Below are 13,791 nucleotides of genomic sequence, written 5' to 3' on the forward strand. Positions count from 1 at the left end.
ACACCCCAAAAAGATGCCCTTTTCATTATAGGGGTCTGGAATGCAAAAGTAGGAAGTCAAGAAACACCTGGAGTAACAGGCAAATTTGGCCTTGGAATGCAGAACGAAGCACGGCAAAGGCTAATAGAGTTTCGCCAAGAAAATGCACTGGTCATAACAAATACACTCTTCCAACCACACAAGTAAGACTCTACACATGGACATCACCTGATGGTCAAGAGTGAAATCAGATTGATTATATCCTTTGCCACCAAAGATGGAGAAGGTCTATACAGTCAACAAAAACAAGACCAGGAGCAGACTGTGGCTCAGGTCATGAACTCCTTATTACCAAATCCAGACTCAAATTGAAGAAAATAGGGAAAACCACTAGACCATTCAGGTATGACTTAAATCAAATCCCTTATGATTATGCAGTGGAAGTGAGAAATAGATTTAAGGGCCCAGATCTGATAGATAGAGTGCCTGATGAACGATGGAATGAGGTTCGTGACATTGTACAGGAGACAGGGATCAAGACTATCCCCATGGAAAAGAAATGCAGAAAAGCACAAGGGCTGTCTGGGGAGGCCTTACAAATAGCTGTGAAAAGAAGAGAAGCAAAAAGCAAAGGAGCAAAGCAAAGATATAAGCATCTGAATGCAGAGTTGGTGATGGACAGGGAGGCCTGGCGTGCTGTGATTCATGGGGTCACAAAGAGTCGGACACGACTGAGCAACTGAAAAGAACTGATTGCAATAGGGAGAATGTTTTGAACACACGTTCTTAACATGTCTCAAAATGGAACAGAAAAAGATATTTCGTTAACATGAAAGGATAAGCAGGGTGAGCAACAGCTCTGTGTGTGTGCGTGAGTTTGTGTATCTGTGTGTGTGTGTGTGTGTGAGTGTGTGTGTGTGTGTGTGAGATGGGGCAAGAGGTGGGGATGGATGAACAGACAGCATGATGGAGCAGTGCGACAGGAAGTGTTTCTTTCTGTAGTGAGCTGATTCTTAGAATGAGCTGTTAAGGGAGCCAGAAAGGTCTGACGCTTTGTGCCTGCTCAAGCTTGGGGGAAAGCTGAAGTTCAGAGGAGAGAAGGTTGGCTAAAGCTTAGCCAAGCCAAATGAGTGGGTATATTATGGATGACTGTGAGCACTTGGCCAGTCTCTGCTGTTGTTTAAGAGAGGCAAAGTCAGCCCTTAGACAGTATTGTTGTTACCACAATTGCAAGTCCATGTGCTTGATGCAGAATGAGGCCCATCAAAAGGAAATGTTTGAGTTTGGGACAGGGAAAGGTTGATTACAGATTCATACAAGGATGAGGGTGGCTCTTGCCCTAAGAACCCAAAGTTACTGAACGTTTTCAGTAAGTATGTTTAAAAGCAAAGGTTAGAGAAAGTTGTGGTAAGTTGTTTCAGACTTCGTGGTGTCACACCCTTTGTGCTTAAGGTTAGGTCATGGTCAGGTAATGATGTGCCTAAATATCTCTATCAGATGAATGTCATTTTCTGTCCTGCCAAGAGAGGGCAAAGTCTCAAGGAACACCTTTCACCGTGAAATGTCCCATCCTGGTCAAACAGAAACAGGTTTCCATTGGCAGCTCCTTCAGGGCAAGGTTCCCATATTCGACCCAGCTCTCATCCTTGATGGAGCCAGGTACCCAACACAATAGGTCCTGTCTCCTCAAGCTGTCCAACTGAGGAGACCAGTTCTCACAGCCTGAGACCCAGAAAGATGGCCACCTGCTATTAAGTTGCAGAGACAGGGATGGGGGAGAGGTTCACCGCTCCGCACGGCCTGGGCCAAGGCTAGTGCAGGGACTTAGTGAGGGCTCTGAATCACTAAAGGATGTAGTCCCCAGTCTATCCCCTGGGACCGTCCAGCTCACCCACTGGCGCAACGTTGGGTGATCTCCAGGCCCTCCACAAGAATGCCAGAATCTCTCTTCTCTCACTTTCCACCTGATGACCACCACACCACCCTTACTTAATCACTTCCCCAATGAATGGTCCCTCATTGACAGTAACTGTGGGCAGGGCCCACTGTGGTGCTGACCAATAGCTGAGCAGGACAATGAATGGCCACTCCTAGACAGTTGGCTGCTTGCAAATGGGGCCCTCTGAGGCACCAAGCAAGGCTGAGCCACACCTGCTGCCTAGGATCAGGGTGCGTTGAAAAGAAGCAGCCCAATGGCTAACTGCATAGGGCTGTGCTCACTCTGCTCTGTTACACTGTGCATAGAATAAGAATCACTGTGAGGTGAAGGTTTGTGAAAGTCGTTCTCAAGGTGGGCTGGCTTTCACATTCTTGTTGGCTTTGAAATATTAGCTATGCTATATGCGGCACATGTGATCATGTGGCAGCTGTCGGAGGGGCATATAGATGAGCACTGCTGACAGGCATGCCTGGGAATACAATGAAAAGAATGATGTACAACAGTTAAAGAAGCCTGTGAAATCAAATCCTGATTTGGAACAGAGTCCATTAAACAGAGTAAAGCACACTGGACCCAACGTATCCTTCGGTAACAGAGCAGCATGAGCACAGCCCTTAGCAGGTAGCCATTGCTGTGCCTGATGACTCCATATCCTGTTACTAAGCAACCGGTCTTGCCTAGCAGTTGGACAGTGCAACCCTGGGCCCTGCCCATAAGCAACCAACTATCAATGAGGTACCTACTGGTACTTCTCTTGCTCAGCTATTGGTCAGCTCCACAGTGGGCCCTATCTGATGATCGCTGTTAATGTGGGCCCACTGGGGAAGTGATTCACTCAAGAGTTAGGGGCGCAGTGGAAAACGGACTCTTGCCTTTGGGCACCTTCCTTTCCTTTTCTTCATTTTTGCCTAAATCGGGAATGTCTTTCTGGTAGATGGGGCAAAGTGAGTTTCCCTCCTCAACATGAGAGTTGAAGTGTCCCCAACAATATTAGTGGAGGAGGCATTTAACACTTTCTTTGCTCTGAAGTGTAATCTTATGGAGACGGTGTATAGATCTTGGGGCAACGGACTGAAGATTCACCAAGCCTTGGGGTCTCTAAAGCTCACTGGAGTAGACAGAACTTCCAACCTGTTCTCAATTACCTGCTCGCTCTTAAGTTCCTTAAGCCCCTCAAGAACCCCCGATAGGAAGAGGGTGGTCTAAAGATGAAGTGACTAGAGGACTCTGAAATGCTGAAATGGGATGAAAAGTGTTTGGCAGAGGTTCATACAGGGATGGAGGGGGCAGGAGTGTTGAAGGGGGACATCCAAGTCAAAGAATAAAGGGCACTGAAGGAAAGTCTGAGGGTCACGAGAAGAAACACCATGCCCCTGAATCACCACTCCCCAGAATCAGACACACAGAGGGGTCAAGGGTGGGAAAGTTGTTTCATGGCCTCCCTCAGCACCCACTAACCCATGTGGATGGGCACCGTGGTACCTTGTGATGTCTAAGACTCCCAAAGCCCCCATTGGCTGGGGGAGTGCCTAGCTGACCAATCAGAGTGAAGGGTGTGGCTCCTCATTGTCCTGGGAAGGTATATATAGGGAGGTCCGAGGCAGAGATTCTGGGTTAGGCCACTTCATGGTGTCATCATGGCTAAGGGAACTAGGAAGCCACGGCAGCCAAGAAGAGTTGCAGTGCGGTTTGCTTCAAGGATGAAAGGAAGAAAGAAGACCCTTTGGCAACGGAGATACAGAGGCAGCGTGAAGGTAAGATGATTCCATCGACACTCCCCAGGTTCTCCATTGACTTTGGTGCCCAAGACCTCTACACTGCCCTTGCCTGGCGCAAAAGTCCTCATCAGGCCACCTCCCTTTTCATGAAGTCTCCTTTCCAACTCAGTTGTTATACTCTTTCCTCAAAACTCATAGCCTTCTCTTGTCTTTCAAGGCACGAAATATGACCATGAGGGTCAGAAGACCTCTAAAAGGAACCTTGAGAAAGAAAATCCGATCGTACGCCACTCCGTCGAAGAAGGTGAAGAAAACAAGAGAACCAAACTGTTTTCTCCGTTCCTGTGCACGTGAGAAACTGAACCAAGCCGAAAAAGGTACCAAAATATGAGTCAGAGTCAAAGAAGGGGGCAGAATCAAAAGAGAAGATAAGCTCAGCCACCCCAGAATGAGAGACCCTGGAGAAGTACAACCTGGGCAGCCAGTAACTGAATAGAAAAGGTCAGACAGTTTAGAATTGTGTCTCCAGTGGTCTGCTTTCTTAGAAATGGTTAACCAGGAAAAGACTGACTCTCACACTAACATAGTAAACTGATGGCTGCGATTAAAATAAACATCAAAGGGTGAAAAGATGATATTTGTGTGTGTGTGAATTTTCTGATGGGAAGGGAGGGAAGGAAGAACAGAGGTGGGCACCTGAGTGGGGAGGGGTGCGAGGTCCCGAGACATTGGGGGACAGACCCTGAGGTCCCCAGTTAGCCAGAGAGGAGAGGCCTGGACTGGCTCAGGAGTCTGCACTGAAGATGGCTAACCCCGCTTATCAATGGATCTCAGCGGCAAGGAGTAGTGGTGTGGTGTTACTGCCATTGTTTGGGGTGTGGAATGACATGAGGGGCTAGATTGCCAGAACCCAGATGGGAAGAGGGTTTCACATGGGGATGGTGAATGTCATACTTCCCCTGAGAGAGGCAGGCAGAAATCACATCCTGGCCACTTACGTCATAATGGGCTTTGTTGCATCACTCACCTTTGCTGTCAGCTAAAGGTGCTCAGGAGGCACAAAATGCTGATCCAACTGAAACCCACAACCAGCACTCCCAAAGATTAAAATAATGTTTGGAGGGAACAGACCAAATATCAATTAGGCCACTGTTTTCCTAAGAAATTGGTGGGAGCAGTGTGTTCTCAAGGGCAGGGCAGTGGAGCTGGCCCAAATCCCGGTGCAGATGACAAACAGGATCACCACACACAGATAAATTTTTTGGGTGGTGGGCACCATGCAGTTTGTGGGATCTTAGTTCCCTGACCAGGGATTGAACCGGTTCCCCTTCTAGTGAAAGCATGGAGTCCTAACCCCTGGACAGCCAGAGAAGTCAGGACAGAGATTTTTGATACAGGTATCAACATAAGACTGAGTAAAAGCTGGTCTTATATTGATCATCATCCCCTCGTATTTCTAAATAACTACAGTCGTAAAATATTCTTCCCCCCAAAAATCTTTTGTAGTCCAAGCTCTGCAAGTTTTGTGGTTTAAATATAAGAGTATGGGGTATCTACTTTGAAGGCAAATTGGAAGTGGTCAAACAAGAGATGGCAAGGGTGAACGTCGACATTCTAGGGATCAGCGAACGAAAATGGACTGGAAAGTGTGGACTTACCTCAGATGACCATTATATCTACCACTGCGGGCAGGAACTCCTCAGAAGACATGGAGTAGCCATCACAGTCAACGAAAGAGTCCGGAATGCAGTACTTGGACGCAATCTCAAAAACGACAGAATGATCTCTGTTCGTCTCCAAGGCAAACCATTCAATATCACAGTTATCCAAGTCTAGGCCCCAAGCAGGAATGCTTAAGAAACTGAAATTGAACGGTTTTATGAAGACCTACAAGACCTTTTAGAACTAACACCCCAAAAAGATGCCCTTTTCATTATAGGGGTCTGGAATGCAAAAGTAGGAAGTCAAGAAACACCTGGAGTAACAGGCAAATTTGGCCTTGGAATGCAGAACGAAGCACGGCAAAGGCTAATAGAGTTTCGCCAAGAAAATGCACTGGTCATAACAAATACACTCTTCCAACCACACAAGTAAGACTCTACACATGGACATCACCTGATGGTCAAGAGTGAAATCAGATTGATTATATCCTTTGCCACCAAAGATGGAGAAGGTCTATACAGTCAACAAAAACAAGACCAGGAGCAGACTGTGGCTCAGGTCATGAACTCCTTATTACCAAATCCAGACTCAAATTGAAGAAAATAGGGAAAACCACTAGACCATTCAGGTATGACTTAAATCAAATCCCTTATGATTATGCAGTGGAAGTGAGAAATAGATTTAAGGGCCCAGATCTGATAGATAGAGTGCCTGATGAACGATGGAATGAGGTTCGTGACATTGTACAGGAGACAGGGATCAAGACTATCCCCATGGAAAAGAAATGCAGAAAAGCACAAGGGCTGTCTGGGGAGGCCTTACAAATAGCTGTGAAAAGAAGAGAAGCAAAAAGCAAAGGAGCAAAGCAAAGATATAAGCATCTGAATGCAGAGTTGGTGATGGACAGGGAGGCCTGGCGTGCTGTGATTCATGGGGTCACAAAGAGTCGGACACGACTGAGCAACTGAAAAGAACTGATTGCAATAGGGAGAATGTTTTGAACACACGTTCTTAACATGTCTCAAAATGGAACAGAAAAAGATATTTCGTTAACATGAAAGGATAAGCAGGGTGAGCAACAGCTCTGTGTGTGTGCGTGAGTTTGTGTATCTGTGTGTGTGTGTGTGTGTGTGAGTGTGTGTGTGTGTGTGTGAGATGGGGCAAGAGGTGGGGATGGATGAACAGACAGCATGATGGAGCAGTGCGACAGGAAGTGTTTCTTTCTGTAGTGAGCTGATTCTTAGAATGAGCTGTTAAGGGAGCCAGAAAGGTCTGACGCTTTGTGCCTGCTCAAGCTTGGGGGAAAGCTGAAGTTCAGAGGAGAGAAGGTTGGCTAAAGCTTAGCCAAGCCAAATGAGTGGGTATATTACGGATGACTGTGAGCACTTGGCCAGTCTCTGCTGTTGTTTAAGAGAGGCAAAGTCAGCCCTTAGACAGTATTGTTGTTACCACAATTGCAAGTCCATGTGCTTGATGCAGAATGAGGCCCATCAAAAGGAAATGTTTGAGTTTGGGACAGGGAAAGGTTGATTACAGATTCATACAAGGATGAGGGTGGCTCTTGCCCTAAGAACCCAAAGTTACTGAACGTTTTCAGTAAGTATGTTTAAAAGCAAAGGTTAGAGAAAGTTGTGGTAAGTTGTTTCAGACTTCGTGGTGTCACACCCTTTGTGCTTAAGGTTAGGTCATGGTCAGGTAATGATGTGCCTAAATATCTCTATCAGATGAATGTCATTTTCTGTCCTGCCAAGAGAGGGCAAAGTCTCAAGGAACACCTTTCACCGTGAAATGTCCCATCCTGGTCAAAGAGAAACAGGTTTCCATTGGCAGCTCCTTCAGGGCAAGGTTCCCATATTCGACCCAGCTCTCATCCTTGATGGAGCCAGGTACCCAACACAATAGGTCCTGTCTCCTCAAGCTGTCCAACTGAGGAGACCAGTTCTCACAGCCTGAGACCCAGAAAGATGGCCACCTGCTATTAAGTTGCAGAGACAGGGATGGGGGAGAGGTTCACCGCTCCGCACGGCCTGGGCCAAGGCTAGTGGAGGGACTTAGTGAGGGCTCTGAATCACTAAAGGATGTAGTCCCCAGTCTATCCCCTGGGACCATCCAGCTCCCCCACTGGCGCAACGTTGGGTGATCTCCAGGCCCTCCACAAGAATGCCAGAATCTCTCTTCTCTCACTTTCCACCTGATGACCACCACACCACCCTTACTTAATCACTTCCCCAATGAATGGTCCCTCATTGACAGTAACTGTGGGCAGGGCCCACTGTGGTGCTGACCAATAGCTGAGCAGGACAATGAATGGCCACTCCTAGACAGTTGGCTGCTTGCAAATGGGGCCCTCTGAGGCACCAAGCAAGGCTGAGCCACACCTGCTGCCTAGGATCAGGGTGCGTTGAAAAGAAGCAGCCCAATGGCTAACTGCATAGGGCTGTGCTCACTCTGCTCTGTTACACTGTGCATAGAATAAGAATCACTGTGAGGTGAAGGTTTGTGAAAGTAGTTCTCAAGGTGGGCTGGCTTTCACATTCTTGTTGGCTTTGAAATATTAGCTATGCTATATGCGGCACATGTGATCATGTGGCAGCTGTCGGAGGGGCATATAGATGAGCACTGCTGACAGGCATGCCTGGGAATACAATGAAAAGAATGATGTACAACAGTTAAAGAAGCCTGTGAAATCAAATCCTGATTTGGAACAGAGTCCATTAAACAGAGTAAAGCACACTGGACCCAACGTATCCTTCGGTAACAGAGCAGCATGAGCACAGCCCTTAGCAGGTAGCCATTGCTGTGCCTGATGACTCCATATCCTGTTACTAAGCAACCGGTCTTGCCTAGCAGTTGGACAGTGCAACCCTGGGCCCTGCCCATAAGCAACCAACTATCAATGAGGTACCTACTGGTACTTCTCTTGCTCAGCTATTGGTCAGCTCCACAGTGGGCCCTATCTGATGATCGCTGTTAATGTGGGCCCACTGGGGAAGTGATTCACTCAAGAGTTAGGGGCGCAGTGGAAAACGGACTCTTGCCTTTGGGCACCTTCCTTTCCTTTTCTTCATTTTTGCCTAAATCGGGAATGTCTTTCTGGTAGATGGGGCAAAGTGAGTTTCCCTCCTCAACATGAGAGTTGAAGTGTCCCCAACAATATTAGTGGAGGAGGCATTTAACACTTTCTTTGCTCTGAAGTGTAATCTTATGGAGACGGTGTATAGATCTTGGGGCAACGGACTGAAGATTCACCAAGCCTTGGGGTCTCTAAAGCTCACTGGAGTAGACAGAACTTCCAACCTGTTCTCAATTACCTGCTCGCTCTTAAGTTCCTTAAGCCCCTCAAGAACCCCCGATAGGAAGAGGGTGGTCTAAAGATGAAGTGACTAGAGGACTCTGAAATGCTGAAATGGGATGAAAAGTGTTTGGCAGAGGTTCATACAGGGATGGAGGGGGCAGGAGTGTTGAAGGGGGACATCCAAGTCAAAGAATAAAGGGCACTGAAGGAAAGTCTGAGGGTCACGAGAAGAAACACCATGCCCCTGAATCACCACTCCCCAGAATCAGACACACAGAGGGGTCAAGGGTGGGAAAGTTGTTTCATGGCCTCCCTCAGCACCCACTAACCCATGTGGATGGGCACCGTGGTACCTTGTGATGTCTAAGACTCCCAAAGCCCCCATTGGCTGGGGGAGTGCCTAGCTGACCAATCAGAGTGAAGGGTGTGGCTCCTCATTGTCCTGGGAAGGTATATATAGGGAGGTCCGAGGCAGAGATTCTGGGTTAGGCCACTTCATGGTGTCATCATGGCTAAGGGAACTAGGAAGCCACGGCAGCCAAGAAGAGTTGCAGTGCGGTTTGCTTCAAGGATGAAAGGAAGAAAGAAGACCCTTTGGCAACGGAGATACAGAGGCAGCGTGAAGGTAAGATGATTCCATCGACACTCCCCAGGTTCTCCATTGACTTTGGTGCCCAAGACCTCTACACTGCCCTTGCCTGGCGCAAAAGTCCTCATCAGGCCACCTCCCTTTTCATGAAGTCTCCTTTCCAACTCAGTTGTTATACTCTTTCCTCAAAACTCATAGCCTTCTCTTGTCTTTCAAGGCACGAAATATGACCATGAGGGTCAGAAGACCTCTAAAAGGAACCTTGAGAAAGAAAATCCGATCGTACGCCACTCCGTCGAAGAAGGTGAAGAAAACAAGAGAACCAAACTGTTTTCTCCGTTCCTGTGCACGTGAGAAACTGAACCAAGCCGAAAAAGGTACCAAAATATGAGTCAGAGTCAAAGAAGGGGGCAGAATCAAAAGAGAAGATAAGCTCAGCCACCCCAGAATGAGAGACCCTGGAGAAGTACAACCTGGGCAGCCAGTAACTGAATAGAAAAGGTCAGACAGTTTAGAATTGTGTCTCCAGTGGTCTGCTTTCTTAGAAATGGTTAACCAGGAAAAGACTGACTCTCACACTAACATAGTAAACTGATGGCTGCGATTAAAATAAACATCAAAGGGTGAAAAGATGATATTTGTGTGTGTGTGAATTTTCTGATGGGAAGGGAGGGAAGGAAGAAAAGAGGTGGGCACCTGAGTGGGGAGGGGTGCGAGGTCCCGAGACATTGGGGGACAGACCCTGAGGTCCCCAGTTAGCCAGAGAGGAGAGGCCTGGACTGGCTCAGGAGTCTGCACTGAAGATGGCTAACCCCGCTTATCAATGGATCTCAGCGGCAAGGAGTAGTGGTGTGGTGTTACTGCCATTGTTTGGGGTGTGGAATGACATGAGGGGCTAGATTGCCAGAACCCAGATGGGAAGAGGGTTTCACATGGGGATGGTGAATGTCATACTTCCCCTGAGAGAGGCAGGCAGAAATCACATCCTGGCCACTTACGTCATAATGGGCTTTGTTGCATCACTCACCTTTGCTGTCAGCTAAAGGTGCTCAGGAGGCACAAAATGCTGATCCAACTGAAACCCACAACCAGCACTCCCAAAGATTAAAATAATGTTTGGAGGGAACAGACCAAATATCAATTAGGCCACTGTTTTCCTAAGAAATTGGTGGGAGCAGTGTGTTCTCAAGGGCAGGGCAGTGGAGCTGGCCCAAATCCCGGTGCAGATGACAAACAGGATCACCACACACAGATAAATTTTTTGGGTGGTGGGCACCATGCAGTTTGTGGGATCTTAGTTCCCTGACCAGGGATTGAACCGGTTCCCCTTCTAGTGAAAGCATGGAGTCCTAACCCCTGGACAGCCAGAGAAGTCAGGACAGAGATTTTTGATACAGGTATCAACATAAGACTGAGTAAAAGCTGGTCTTATATTGATCATCATCCCCTCGTATTTCTAAATAACTACAGTCGTAAAATATTCTTCCCCCCAAAAATCTTTTGTAGTCCAAGCTCTGCAAGTTTTGTGGTTTAAATATAAGAGTATGGGGTATCTACTTTGAAGGCAAATTGGAAGTGGTCAAACAAGAGATGGCAAGGGTGAACGTCGACATTCTAGGGATCAGCGAACGAAAATGGACTGGAAAGTGTGGACTTACCTCAGATGACCATTATATCTACCACTGCGGGCAGGAACTCCTCAGAAGACATGGAGTAGCCATCACAGTCAACGAAAGAGTCCGGAATGCAGTACTTGGACGCAATCTCAAAAACGACAGAATGATCTCTGTTCGTCTCCAAGGCAAACCATTCAATATCACAGTTATCCAAGTCTAGGCCCCAAGCAGGAATGCTTAAGAAACTGAAATTGAACGGTTTTATGAAGACCTACAAGACCTTTTAGAACTAACACCCCAAAAAGATGCCCTTTTCATTATAGGGGTCTGGAATGCAAAAGTAGGAAGTCAAGAAACACCTGGAGTAACAGGCAAATTTGGCCTTGGAATGCAGAACGAAGCACGGCAAAGGCTAATAGAGTTTCGCCAAGAAAATGCACTGGTCATAACAAATACACTCTTCCAACCACACAAGTAAGACTCTACACATGGACATCACCTGATGGTCAAGAGTGAAATCAGATTGATTATATCCTTTGCCACCAAAGATGGAGAAGGTCTATACAGTCAACAAAAACAAGACCAGGAGCAGACTGTGGCTCAGGTCATGAACTCCTTATTACCAAATCCAGACTCAAATTGAAGAAAATAGGGAAAACCACTAGACCATTCAGGTATGACTTAAATCAAATCCCTTATGATTATGCAGTGGAAGTGAGAAATAGATTTAAGGGCCCAGATCTGATAGATAGAGTGCCTGATGAACGATGGAATGAGGTTCGTGACATTGTACAGGAGACAGGGATCAAGACTATCCCCATGGAAAAGAAATGCAGAAAAGCACAAGGGCTGTCTGGGGAGGCCTTACAAATAGCTGTGAAAAGAAGAGAAGCAAAAAGCAAAGGAGCAAAGCAAAGATATAAGCATCTGAATGCAGAGTTGGTGATGGACAGGGAGGCCTGGCGTGCTGTGATTCATGGGGTCACAAAGAGTCGGACACGACTGAGCAACTGAAAAGAACTGATTGCAATAGGGAGAATGTTTTGAACACACGTTCTTAACATGTCTCAAAATGGAACAGAAAAAGATATTTCGTTAACATGAAAGGATAAGCAGGGTGAGCAACAGCTCTGTGTGTGTGCGTGAGTTTGTGTATCTGTGTGTGTGTGTGTGTGTGAGTGTGTGTGTGTGTGTGTGAGATGGGGCAAGAGGTGGGGATGGATGAACAGACAGCATGATGGAGCAGTGCGACAGGAAGTGTTTCTTTCTGTAGTGAGCTGATTCTTAGAATGAGCTGTTAAGGGAGCCAGAAAGGTCTGACGCTTTGTGCCTGCTCAAGCTTGGGGGAAAGCTGAAGTTCAGAGGAGAGAAGGTTGGCTAAAGCTTAGCCAAGCCAAATGAGTGGGTATATTATGGATGACTGTGAGCACTTGGCCAGTCTCTGCTGTTGTTTAAGAGAGGCAAAGTCAGCCCTTAGACAGTATTGTTGTTACCACAATTGCAAGTCCATGTGCTTGATGCAGAATGAGGCCCATCAAAAGGAAATGTTTGAGTTTGGGACAGGGAAAGGTTGATTACAGATTCATACAAGGATGAGGGTGGCTCTTGCCCTAAGAACCCAAAGTTACTGAACGTTTTCAGTAAGTATGTTTAAAAGCAAAGGTTAGAGAAAGTTGTGGTAAGTTGTTTCAGACTTCGTGGTGTCACACCCTTTGTGCTTAAGGTTAGGTCATGGTCAGGTAATGATGTGCCTAAATATCTCTATCAGATGAATGTCATTTTCTGTCCTGCCAAGAGAGGGCAAAGTCTCAAGGAACACCTTTCACCGTGAAATGTCCCATCCTGGTCAAACAGAAACAGGTTTCCATTGGCAGCTCCTTCAGGGCAAGGTTCCCATATTCGACCCAGCTCTCATCCTTGATGGAGCCAGGTACCCAACACAATAGGTCCTGTCTCCTCAAGCTGTCCAACTGAGGAGACCAGTTCTCACAGCCTGAGACCCAGAAAGATGGCCACCTGCTATTAAGTTGCAGAGACAGGGATGGGGGAGAGGTTCACCGCTCCGCACGGCCTGGGCCAAGGCTAGTGCAGGGACTTAGTGAGGGCTCTGAATCACTAAAGGATGTAGTCCCCAGTCTATCCCCTGGGACCATCCAGCTCCCCCACTGGCGCAACGTTGGGTGATCTCCAGGCCCTCCACAAGAATGCCAGAATCTCTCTTCTCTCACTTTCCACCTGATGACCACCACACCACCCTTACTTAATCACTTCCCCAATGAATGGTCCCTCATTGACAGTAACTGTGGGCAGGGCCCACTGTGGTGCTGACCAATAGCTGAGCAGGACAATGAATGGCCACTCCTAGACAGTTGGCTGCTTGCAAATGGGGCCCTCTGAGGCACCAAGCAAGGCTGAGCCACACCTGCTGCCTAGGATCAGGGTGCGTTGAAAAGAAGCAGCCCAATGGCTAACTGCATAGGGCTGTGCTCACTCTGCTCTGTTACACTGTGCATAGAATAAGAATCACTGTGAGGTGAAGGTTTGTGAAAGTCGTTCTCAAGGTGGGCTGGCTTTCACATTCTTGTTGGCTTTGAAATATTAGCTATGCTATATGCGGCACATGTGATCATGTGGCAGCTGTCGGAGGGGCATATAGATGAGCACTGCTGACAGGCATGCCTGGGAATACAATGAAAAGAATGATGTACAACAGTTAAAGAAGCCTGTGAAATCAAATCCTGATTTGGAACAGAGTCCATTAAACAGAGTAAAGCACACTGGACCCAACGTATCCTTCGGTAACAGAGCAGCATGAGCACAGCCCTTAGCAGGTAGCCATTGCTGTGCCTGATGACTCCATATCCTGTTACTAAGCAACCGGTCTTGCCTAGCAGTTGGACAGTGCAACCCTGGGCCCTGCCCATAAGCAACCAACTATCAATGAGGTACCTACTGGTACTTCTCTTGCTCAGCTATTGGTCAGCTCCACAGTG

At 47.3% G+C, this 13,791-nt stretch overlaps 1 protein-coding gene across 1 annotated transcript in view; it reads left to right on the forward strand.

The window, feature by feature from the left end:
- Window positions 1-13,791, forward strand: part of LOC138930788 (M protein, serotype 5-like) — a 105,707-nt gene that overhangs the window by 57,371 nt on the left and 34,545 nt on the right. The window contains exons 13-14 of the mRNA XM_070291212.1: window positions 3,854-3,940; window positions 9,400-9,486. Coding sequence (XP_070147313.1) covers window positions 3,854-3,940; window positions 9,400-9,486 — 174 coding nt within the window. The remainder of the gene's footprint in view (window positions 1-3,853; window positions 3,941-9,399; window positions 9,487-13,791) is intronic.

Source organism: Ovis canadensis, chromosome X (genome assembly GCF_042477335.2).
Source record: "Ovis canadensis isolate MfBH-ARS-UI-01 breed Bighorn chromosome X, ARS-UI_OviCan_v2, whole genome shotgun sequence".
NCBI classification, from domain to species: Eukaryota; Metazoa; Chordata; class Mammalia; order Artiodactyla; family Bovidae; genus Ovis; species Ovis canadensis.